Source organism: Ciconia boyciana, chromosome 11 (genome assembly GCF_034638445.1).
Source record: "Ciconia boyciana chromosome 11, ASM3463844v1, whole genome shotgun sequence".
Classification (NCBI taxonomy): Eukaryota; Metazoa; Chordata; class Aves; order Ciconiiformes; family Ciconiidae; genus Ciconia; species Ciconia boyciana.
In genome coordinates, this window is record NC_132944.1 from 14,223,724 (window position 1) to 14,235,667 (window position 11,944).

Consider the following 11,944-nt stretch of genomic DNA (forward strand, 5'->3'; position numbering starts at 1 on the left):
AAAGCCCCAGCTGGAAGATCATATGGAAACGGGAACTGTGCATCCCTTGGTCACATGGAGAGCAACGATGCCGGCCGCTGCCACCAGCACAGGTCCCCCGCCAGTCCCCACCACGCCATCGCTTCCTAGAGAAGGGGAACTCATCCCTCTGGCTGAGCCCACCCCACAGGATCAGCATGCCTTTGGGTCAGGGAGATGGGGTCTCCCCGAGTACGGGGGGGGATCTGGCATAGTCTTAATAAGAGAAATAGGTGACAACTGCAGGAAAGCACAGGACCCAAAAGGCAGGGTCATCAAGGCTCAGATACCATTGCCTGGACCACACTGCTGATCCTGAAACGTCTCCACTGCAGGGAAACCTCAGCATCTCAGGGTCCCACAGGCAGCTGGGCAAACGAACCAGCTCATCCCCCAAACAGCACTTCAGGGGAAAAACTCTGATTTTTTTTTTTAAACCCACCATAAAAGCTAAAAACAACAACAAAAAAATCATTCTATTCCTCAACGTAAGAGAATCTTGGGAATGTGAGCTCAAAAGAGGTTTAACCAGCCGGTATCGATCCCGTCCCCATGCTCCTGCTCCTGTCTCACCCTGTAAGAGCAGGTTAGAGCCACAGCCAGATCAGAGGCTCCGCACAGCAAAGGAGATTCCTGAATGTCATGGAGAATCACACAAACTGCCTTTCATAACTTTAAATTTGCTGTAGGGCATCATGTTGGAAGTTAATGTATGCAATCCTATTGTACTTCTTAAGCATTATAAAACTAGCTGATTATACAACCCCAGCCTGGTACTTGCACGTGTCTTCAAATGCTCCTACCACCCCTAACGTGCATCCCAGATTAGATAATCTTAGTTTTGTAATTGGTCTCCCCTGTGGAGACAAGACCTCCCCTGCCCACACCTGGTCACCCAGAGCCTTTAAAAAGCGCCTCAAAGGCACCCAGTTACAGGAGATCTCTTAACAGGGAGATTTTACCTTCTGGAAGCATGCCAGTGTCAGAAGAGGCCTTTGCTCCAGCGGCCCTGTCCACCGTGCCCCAGGAGCCCCGGCAGACGGACTTCCAGCTGGTGCGAGTCAAGAGCACGTGGTGCCGGATCAAGAAAGGAGAAGACCTTTCTGACTGCGAGGACAAGATAACTCTCTCTGAAGCAAAAATGTAAGTATAGGAGCCCACGTTGCTCATTGGCGACTGCACTGGATGTCTCTGGCTAGCCAAACTGTGCAGTCTCCCTGGTGGGATGCATCTCAGGTGGAAAAACCATCTTGTGTGCTGTTGCGGCTTAAACCCACCATTACGTGTACAACCCTGTGAAAGTGGGCTTCAAAACACGTGCAATATGGCAGCACAGGTATTTGCTGTTCTCCTTGGCATGACATGGCTAAGTTACAGAGGGAATTTTATCAACAGCCTCAATTTTTGTAGATGGGAAGTTTCTTTAAACTTCTGAAAAGCTTACTCAGGGACTTCTGAATGCTGCGCTTGGGCTTTTTTTTCCTCTGTATGTACATGAAATCTTTGTGTGCAAAAGCTCATGCACAGGCATAGGAGAAGGACGCATTTATAGGGATTGTTGCAGATAAATTAAATGCCTAGATGGGAAAAATAAACACAGTAGGTCACTGACAGGAGCAAAATCCATAACACATCTCTCAAACTGTAGAAGTCACCTAATGCTGCTTCAGACAGAGGAGAGAGAGAAATTTCCTCCAGGGATACATACAGCTCTTTGTTGATATTACATCTCTCCAGTTAATTATCCTTTAATTACAGGATACTCCTTTTCACGAGGACATGGACCCCCGTTTGTGATGCAGGTCTTCGTTAATACAGCTATGTTTTGCATGTCAGAAGTTTTCTAGCATTTGTCATATTCAGGTTTTAATGTCACGAGTCTAACCCTTTTCTCAGTTGGGTCAGAGGGATCGTCACCAGCGCTGGCAGTGGGCAGCGGCTGCGCGTGGGCATTGCTCAGGCAGAGCTGCAGTAGGTAGAACAGGAATTTGGCAGACCCAAAGGCAGTCTGCTGGATCTCAGACAATAGCAGGATGAACCTAGGGCCCAGAGCACATCCAGAAAATCCTCAGCTGACATATGCTTCAACAAGGGTATGTTCAGCCTCAAATTGACCACTATTTTCATACAGCAGAGGGGTTGCAATGGGTGCTAGTTGTGCCATCCGGCACCGAAGGCTGATTCCACCAACTAACATTCAAAATCATCCTGTCTCTTCGAAGGGTCACATGCCAGAGACGGATGCACATGCAGTTAAAGTACAGCTATAAGATATATATTTACTGTGTTAAAATGTACACAATAATGCTTTTTGTAATACTGCATTTTAAAAGCCCAGAAGAAATTTTCTGGAAGGTATAAATCCTCACTGTTTTTCTTTAACACTTAAAAAGGTTAAGGGTAGACTTAGAGGCAATTTGGTAAAGAAAGCAAAGAAGCATCTATTTAGACCTATAAGAGAAAATTCAGGCATGTGGAAAGACATTGGTCATGTAGGGAAATCTGATCATCCAAGGAGCCATCTGCTCATTCAAAAAAAAAAAAACAAAGGTTCCCAGAAACTTTGAAGTTTTACCCAACTGCAGCTCAAGAAGAGGTCTTATATAAAATACATTTTGCAGTTTCCTTCTGCCTTTTTTTTTTTTCTTCCCCTTTCTCGATTCCCAACAAACTAAAAAGCCACTTGTTTTTCCCCTGGCTCCTGCTGCCCCACAGAAGTAATAACTGGGTTGCAGGGCTGTGTTCTTCACTGTTTTAGATAGATACTACCTGCTGGCTTTGTAGGCTTTTAGTCATCCTTTAAAACTCCAATACGGAAATCTTTCCCAACTCTCAAATAATTTTCTTTTACTACCTGGGAGCAGTTCCTATTTCTATCATACCTGTTTCGAGGTAAAGAGATCCATTGTTTCAACTGGAACATTGTAGAGACACTATTTTGTATGGAGGTGTGTGGCTGTGTGTAGATAGACAGGAATAAATCCACTCTTATCACCCAGATATAGCGGGCAGAGGATGTTTCTCCACAAATACTTTGCAAAATTTTGGCAATGTCTTCCCTGCTCCCTTTTGGGAAGCTGAAATGATTGGTCTGGGGTTTTCTGCTGTTTTTTTCAACTTCCAGCATGAATAACATGCTCCAGCCCTTCTTGCTCTCTTTTTTATCATTACCACGTAGAAGTTCAGCCATTTGACTGTTCACTAAGATGTGGGAGGGTTTGTCTGGTGCCAAAGCAATTGAGCCCTGACACCCAGGAGAGCCATCCCACCCTCACAGCCCCACACTTTTGCAGTGCACAGGCAGGAGACCCCACATTCCCCACACCCCAGCTACATCCTTAAACTAGTTCAGCCATGCAAAGTACAAAAGAGGAATATAATGATTTCAAGCCATGTTTTCTGATCCTTGCCAGAGGTGAATGCATCTCCGAAGGTGGGATTTCCTGGACAATTGAAGCTCCCATCTATTTTTGCTACAAAGTGGTAGAAACATACAATATTCTGGATCCCTCTAACACTACTCTGCTCTGGGGTCACGTTACTGACCCTCAGCAACTAGAGCTAGCCACTAGCGGCAAAAGGAAGCTGAGGCGCTTTATTGTCATAGATGAAGTCGTTGATGAACTTTATGGCTCCAAAGTCAGAGAATACTTTGAAGAGAATAACGTTCAGCACAAAATCCTCGCTCTGCCTACCACCGAAGAGACGAAATCCATGGACTTGGTCTTGGACATCTTGCAAGAAGTCCAGAAGTTCAGCATTGACAGGCGAACCGAGCCCATCATCGCCATCGGAGGAGGCGTCTGCCTGGACATCGTAGGACTAGCTGCATCGCTCTATAGAAGACGTACCCCTTACATTCGGGTCCCAACAACCCTCCTCTCTTATGTTGATGCCAGTGTGGGGGCAAAGAATGGGGTGAATTTCCTGCAGTGTAAGAACAAGCTCGGGGGCTACACCCCCCCCGTAGCCAGTTTCCTGGATAGATCCTTCATTCAGAGCATTCCTCGTCGACACATCTCCAATGGCCTTGGTGAAATTTTAAAGGTAAGAACTTCTGCAACTGCAGTTTTCAAACCTGAAATATAGGTAAGATGTCCATCAGCATCCACGACATTGTATAAACTGCCTTATAGAAACAAAGGTGGACCATCAAGGCTGCATAGGGACTTTTAGTTCTCATTGAGCCTATGTATATTTTTATAGCTGCTAAACTTGTTAGAATATCCCTTATATGCAGTACCTAGTGCTAACCCTGCGGAGTAAACTCCAAAACTCAAGGCCAGACGTAGACACGGCAAAACCAGGGAAGAAAGCATCTTCCCATTGAAGCTGATCCATAGCACTCTAAAATGAACTGCTGGCAGAGAATTTGAGGCTCATTATACTGGGGATTAATAATCTGCAAGATCATTTGCACCTGCCTCACAGGGTATGTCAAGTTTGGTCAATCAATCTCCTGTGAGACAAATTCTACTTCTAAAATTACCTGGGAAGTGCATAGTAAATGGTTTTAAGCCTGAAGAGCTTTGAAAACTTTTGATAAAGCAGAGTTCAGGTTATTAAAGTTTATTAGAGATTAGTTCATCAGTAGCATTTTTCTGTGCTTGCACAGTGGAAACTCCCCAGGATATCTGGAGGTTTCTGGCAGGCACTGGGAAACCCAGAGGTCGCCATTCCCCACTGCAGAAGTGGGCTAATGCCTGAGTCAGAGTGTGAAAAAAAATATGTTCTTGTAACAATGAAACTGCTTCTGAACCCTCATATTCCCCATATTGCAGTGCTTTCCCACTTTCCCTTGCCCAAAGAGCAATCCCAAGGATTAGAGAAGAGTTACAGTGGGGATATCCACCATTCAATCCCTGTCCTGGGGATGGCTACTATTCAGCTGAGACAGCCTCGAGTTTCCTGCCAGGCACACAAATAGCCAAAGCTCATTACAAACCATCTGCTGGGCCATTGGAGCATGTAGCAAACACAGCATGGTCAGAGCTGCCCAGTAGCAAGGGAACTTGCCCACCAGTGCTCCCATCATCTCTGCCATTTTACCAAGTGTGCGGGTATTTCTTTGCTAGTGTATAACATGGTATTATAGTCCAGTCTATTGAAACACGCAAGTTTTCAACAGCACATACAAGGATCACATAATTATCTTTAATTACCTCTTCTGTTCTTGGTCCTAGATGGCACTCATGAAACACAAAGGGCTGTTTGACCTGCTCAAGAGCCATGGGAAATACCTGCTGGACACCAAGTTCCAGTCCTACAGTGGCTCTGCCAACCATGGGGACGCTGCACTGCAGACTACCAGAATTGCCATTGAAACCATGTTGGAAGAGCTGGCTCCCAACCTCTGGGAGGATGACCTCGACAGACTGGTTGATTTTGGTCACCTTATAAGCCCAGAGCTGGAAATGGTGAGTGACAGACTTCATCTTGCAACATCCATTTACAAAAAAATAAAAAATTCAATCAGCAGGATGAAAACTTTGTGCAAAAGGAGCTGAGCTAAACCCCAGATTTGCATATTACCTCAGATCACCCAACACACCCAGCCTGGTCCTGTTGGATAAAGAGACGCCTTCCCCAGCCCCGTTTCCCCCACACCTCCACCCATGTCTCCTATTCAGACCGCAGGCCAGTTATTGCTTCTTACCAGGCATTTACCAAAGCACAAAGATGACCAGATTTCAGTGAAGCCACTAGAAATCACCAACATGAGCTATAACAGTGCAAAGGCATGGAGACCATAGCCCAAATTACTGGGGAGAAATTGCCACTGAGGAATGAGGGGGGACTAGATCTTACGCAAGATTCAGAGCTCTTCCCTCCATCCCATGGTGCTCTTTCATCAGTGATTTGAACGGGAGGAGAATTAGATCCTGGATCCCTATGGGAGATTGTACATGCAATTAATCACATGTAAAACAGATCATCCTCTGCAACCCATAAATCACAAGATGCTAACATCCAAATCTGTATTTCTACTGCTGTGAGTTGAATGTCAATTTTCAGGAGTACTTTTAGAAAAAAACCTACTTATTTATGATTTGTCAACCCAAACCTTTTCTCCCACCCACCTTTGCTCTGTTTCAGAGGGTTTTGCCATCGCTGATGCATGGAGAAGCTGTGAACATCGACATGGCATTCATGACGTACGTCGCCTACACGCGGGGGCTCATCACCGCCGAGGAGAAGGAGCAGATCATCCAGTGCATGAGGGGCCTGGAGCTGCCGGTCTGGCACGGCGGCTGCAGCTGGCCCCTCATCAAGAGAGCCCTGATGGAGCGCCTGAAACACAGCGGCGGACAGCCCCGCATGCCTCTCCCCACCGGCCTCGGCGTAGCAGGTACTGCGGCGAGGGCCACCAGGGAGCCCCCGGGAGCAGGCACTTGGGGGGCAGCAGGCATCCCGGCACACTGACATGCTGGAAACGTGCCCTGCAGTTCTACACTTCTGGTTTTACTTGTGCTTCTCTTAACATCTCAGCAAACCCACCAAGAGACAGGATCTTTCTCTTGTGTGTAACCACCAGAACTCAGTTAAGGACTGAGGTCTAATTAATTGCATTATGATTGACCAATTCACTTTGCAAACACGTTTGCAAACCAGTAGTCTAAACACAGTGCTCTGGCATATAAACCACCAATGTCATAAGGGAAAAACAATTCCTTTGTTATACTTGAAAATATTTGTTAAATAATCCTTGGCAAAAGGAATTTAATGTCTTACTGTGCCTAGAATACGTGAAAACTAAATAGTATCTGTTCAATATCTGGGGTGAAACATTCTTACTTATGAGACTTTTTAAAAAAAAAAAACAAAAACCACAACCCCTACCATAGAAGCAATGCACGGGACCAGGTTGTGATCTCTTGCAACAGTATCCACCCAGACTATTTCTGTCTAGCTCAGTCTCTACGCACTCAGAAGAAAACTGGCTCTCAAACTGTTCGGAAGAGCTACTCTCCCCCCTAGTGAATTAGTGTATGCAAGCAGGAAAAGCTTCCCTGAATGTCCAATTAACTACAGGTCTTGCTTTACAGAGATATTCAACGACACTAGCGAAGAGACCCTGGAAAGAGCGTACAAGCTGTGGGTCAGGGACTGCAAGACGGTGCTGGAAGAAGAGCCAGCTGCTCTCTGAGAGCTGCGAGCCCGGGCCAACGGTCCTGCCCCATGCGTGGGTTGTTCGACATTGTAAGTCAGTGGGCAGGACTGAATTTTAAACAAGATAAATACAGCGGCACCTGTGAAACCATGTACACCCCAGAGCTGCATGGAACGAGAAGGACATTGGCATCTGACCTGATTTACCTCTTTCAATTGCTCTATTTGAAAGGGAATTCATTAGACCTGTGTAGTGCTCAAGACGTGATCACTCAGAAGTGAAACCACCAAGTGCCTATAGCGTAGCTCATAGCAAGCTGTCGCCTTTGGGGGAAAGTGAGTGGCATTGGCTCATTCATTTGGTTAATCCAGCCTGGGGGCTGCCATGGCCTTGCACAGCGCTGTCCCACCATTGCTTCTTGCTGGATCCCTGAAGTCAGTAGGTGCATCTGGCTCACAGACCATGTAAAAGAAGCGGGGCGTCTTGACGGCACCACGCAAAATCTCCATGCTATATAAAATATTTAAATGGGTTATCTCCTTCACTGCTTTTGGCATTCTGAGTTCTTCTTGTTTTCTCAGCTCATTCAAACTAGCAAAAAAGAAGCTCAGCTGCCAGCCTTCGCTCCCAGTGTAAGGGAACGACACACTCCAATTGCAGGCACCATCATGGAGCTGCAGATCAGCAGATATCACTGCTGTGAAGCACGACAGGAGCTGTATCTTGACAGCATAGCAGTCTTATGTCTTGGGACTCAGACACTGAGGACATGCTGGCAAGACTCATCTTGCTGCCAAAACGTACAGCGGTGGTTTTACTGTGTAACCGCTACAAGCCACCGGTGTGACAAACAGAGTACGATTTGCATCAGTGTTGCCTGTGAACAAAGCTGAGCTCCAGGCTACACTGCAGAACCCCACAGGCATCCCCACGGAGCATCTGCCACGGGCCTCCTCGTACCTGGCGGGCCGGGGCTCCTTCCCCATCATGGTGCTTTCCGGGTAGATAAGGTCAGCTGGGGAAAAATCAGGAGAAATCAGGGAACACCAAGTGAGTTTATCATCTTCAAGCAGCCTCAGTGCCATGTCTCAGGATCTTGGGAGACACAGAGCAGGTTATATATCAGATGCTGACTGTGAAAAATGTAAAGGCAATGTCATCCTTCTCCCTGGAGGTTGAGTCAAAAGAATCACAATCAACAAACAGCCTTTGAATTATTTACGGCATTATCATTTTTTTTTCCTTATGTCATACCAGTTTGTGCTGATGTGCTGGCTTCTGTTTTGCTGAAGTAATAAAAGCTATTAAAACTGGAAAACTTTAAAAATAACGATTCCATCACTGCACACAGTGCATGCCTGCGTACATTTGCACCTGCTCGAGAGACAGAAAAACACTGGAGGAGTGAGGAACAGAGCTGACATAATAAATCCCTTTTCTTCTTGAGCCCAGAGAACGTGTGCCTAGAAGTACACAAAAGACCTCCCTGGCCCTTCTCCAGGGCCACGCATTCCTCTAGCTTCAGGACGGGGTTCCGCACAGACAGTGCCACCTTTCCAAGCAGACCTCTTGTATGGCTTCTGCAGCAAACAGCATAAGAGCACATCCTCAGACCCACGTCTTCCCATAGAAATAATCCCCTAATGCCTTGAGTTAAATAAGCCTGTGGCTGAGGATATCAATGAAATTTTGTCCGTTTTCCAGACCGTCAAACACAAGTTCATTCAGCCGGTTCCTGACAGCAGCCACTGAGTGGGGAAAGCATCGCTCCTGCTTGGCAGGGAAGCCATCTGCACCAACAGCCTTTTGCTAGAACAGAAAGGGACAGTGCAATACAAGGCTAGATGAGGATCTGAACTTTTCAGGAGCGTGAGAGACTCTCCTGGAGGAGAGTGAGAGAGACACTCTCCTCCAAGGACAGCAGTGCTGAGGGACAATGTGCTGAGAGCCTCTGGGAGGGAGGGGGGATGTTGTCTCTGCCCCGTCTGGTGCTGGCCACCTCTCTGAGACGATCTGGGACTGGAGACCTGCAGCTCTGGTGGTCCTCTCCCAGAGTTTAGGGTGATCACCCAGCTACGCTCGCAACCAGTTTTCCTCCTCTCCAGGAGCTGGATGGGCCATTTTTCACATCAGATAATCTAGAAATGAATGAAGCACACAGTTATCAGCTGCCCAACAGTCAGCGTCCTTCCATGCAGCAGCCCTACTCCTGTCTACCTACGTGGAAGTGGTACAAGACAAACATCAGAGTTGCTTATTTTAAATGTCCAGGGAGAGACCCTCAGGAGCCCAAAGCATTTAGCACTCCAGCCCCATGGAAAGCCAAGCAGCAGTTTAGCAGGGTCCAGCCAAACTGGACCCAGAAGAGTCACAACGTACCCATTAAAACACCTAAGGCTGATGTGCTACCGGTTACAGGGACGTAGCTTCGGGTCATCTGCCAGCCATTCCCACATGTTGACTTTGCCTCCGTCTTCAGGAGCCAGTGTGTGTGTGTAACAACACATCAAAGGAGCTGGAGCACAATTAAGACTGAAAAGTGAACACATGATTATGATTTTTTTACCCTCCCTTCTGCTGTGGGTGACAGAATACAATCAACCCCTGACATGCCTGGTTGCTTAGTAGCAGACAGCCACATTTTTAATTATATACTAAAATATGCTAAAGAACATAAAACGGCTGTGTGACTAATATGTGTATATCAAGAAAGGCATATGACAGCAGCTAAATTGCTTCAGTGTCTGATAGAGTGCCTCTGCCAGGCTTGTCATCGAAAGATCAAGGGAAGGAGGTGGAAAGTATTATTAATAAAACAGCGACTTTTTAAAATATACCTCATTGTTTGCAGTGCATTTTTTTTTAATGTCTAGCATGAATTTAATTCTTTTCCATTTATTCAGCTTTGATTTAATTCCTGCTTTTTCAAATGGAACTATTATCATTAGACCTAAAATCTCTGTTTATTTTCTTATTACCTTCAATGACGTCGTACTCCAAAGAGAAAAGTGGAAAGCAGTACGGGACCCAGTGGGCTTCTCTGCAGTGCAAGTTCTTCATGGATTTGTTTGAACAAAATTACTTCAGTGGTCAGAGAACAATAAATTATTTTATTATTTATATGTTCTGAAGTCATTTCCTTTGCAACAACCTGCTCTAGAAACTGCTTTTCAGCAGGGAAAAAAAAGAGAAAGATTATGAGCTCTGATATTTTTAGTAAAGGAGTAACTATGCAGCTATTACTCATGTCCAGTCAATGGCAGCATTAAATGTACCCAATGTAAAATGAGAATCAGGCCAGAAGTCTTGAAGACACTAAAAGATTTTGACTAAATGTATTTAAAGTGGCTAAACAAACAGCGCTGAACATAACAGCAACTGCCCTATTCCTCGTACAACACAACATGTGCTCAACGGTGCTGTGCTCGTCTGTCTGGAGCCCGTACCACTGGTACAAATTACATGCTGCATTCAGAGAAAACGACTTGCAAATGACAACATTAAATCGTAATTCACCTTAGAGCAAGCCAAGTTCGCTGGCCTGTGCCGGGCTGGAGCTGATGCAGCACCACAGGGGGATGCCGCCTCCGTCCCACCCGCACCGGGATGCAGCCGAAATCATCACCGCAGCAGGGTCCAAGCCCACCGAGGGAAGCCTGCATTAAAGCTTCACAGCCAGCAAGACAGGATGCAGCCCCCCAAGAGCCTGCTGTTCCCCACTTTTTAAATTAATGTATAACTCTTGCTGCCATCAAAGGCAAAGAGGAAAGCCAGCAGGAGCGGGGAGCTCTGGAGAGGCACTGCTGAACGGCGGGAGAGCAGGCGAAGCATCTGAGCGAGACCAGGGCCCCCAGAGCCATGTGCTCCAGCTAGCAAACCCCTCTCAGAGCCCAGAGCACATCCCGGGGGCCCAGCGCACCCGTGCCAGCACCCGGCCCTGCCCCGCTCCCATGGGACAAGCACCACGCTTGGACGCTGGGTCTTGTGCCGGAGCCAGGTGCTTGCCCTCCCTCCCAAATAACTATGGCTGCCCTACCGGTGGCTACAGCAAGGCAACTGCTGACGGGCTGTGCCCAGCTCCCAAAGCCTCTGATGGTGTCCTACAGCCACCCCAGATGCCCAGTGCAGCTCCCCTGGCCCACAGCAGATACATCAGGATATTTAAGGATTTCTCCCACAGCTCCTTTGAGACAGCATCCACAATAAGCAACCATGTACATCAACCCCATAGTGATTTTTACAAATGCATTAAGAGAGCAATCAATATTTAGATGCTTTGCATCCTGGCTCATCCTACTGACTGTAGCAGCCTTCTCATTGCCTCGCACAGCTCTTGGACAGCATTTAACATAGAGGTGTGCCGCAGGAACCATCATTTCCCTCTGCAACCATAGAGCACAGCGATAGAGCCTCAGCCCTGATGACCCCAGCCCTGGGAAGCACAAGGATGGGGTAAAAGAGCGGCAGCATGAGGGTCTGGGAGCTGCCTTCTCTGCAGGGAATCGCAAACGAGAGCATCCCTCCGTGTTCAGCATTGCCAGAGTTTGACAGAAGCCTTCTCGCGCTTTTGCGATCCAGGTAAGGAAGTCATAAAAAAAGGAAGATTTGCACTGAAACTGCAGCTTCAGAGCTCAGTGGAGACGGGAGCCTTGACACATGCCCGTTAACAGAGTTGCTCTCAAAAACTTAGTTAAAAACGGAGCCATTTTAAGTAAGGGTGCACTTTGGAACATAGGCAAAGACGATGGCGACGGTCAGGGCGCATGCATTTAACCTGCAAGCCAGCATCCTATTAAATCTTAACAGTTTTAGTAA

The 11,944-nt window shown here is 46.9% G+C and overlaps 1 protein-coding gene across 1 annotated transcript; it reads left to right on the forward strand.

Annotated features, from left to right (window-relative positions):
* The first annotated feature begins 67 nt into the window (after positions 1-67).
* LOC140658250 (2-epi-5-epi-valiolone synthase-like) lies at positions 68-7,165 on the forward strand. The gene is made up of 6 exons (XM_072876420.1): positions 68-186; positions 889-1,161; positions 3,432-4,065; positions 5,202-5,435; positions 6,115-6,367; positions 7,065-7,165. Exons 1-6 carry the CDS (start codon positions 68-70, stop codon positions 7,163-7,165), a joined length of 1,614 nt encoding a protein of 537 aa, XP_072732521.1.
* The last annotated feature ends 4,779 nt before the right edge of the window (positions 7,166-11,944 follow it).

Excerpts from the sequence above, each read along its gene's own strand:
- LOC140658250 (XM_072876420.1), top strand. The coding sequence starts at position 68 with ATGCCGGCCGCTGCCACCAGCACAGGTCCCCCGCCAGTCCCCACCACG. Across the intron at positions 4,066-5,201 it reads GCCTTGGTGAAATTTTAAAG|ATGGCACTCATGAAACACAA; the intron begins GTAAGAACTTCT and ends TCTTGGTCCTAG. Across the intron at positions 6,368-7,064 it reads CACCGGCCTCGGCGTAGCAG|AGATATTCAACGACACTAGC; the intron begins GTACTGCGGCGA and ends CTTGCTTTACAG.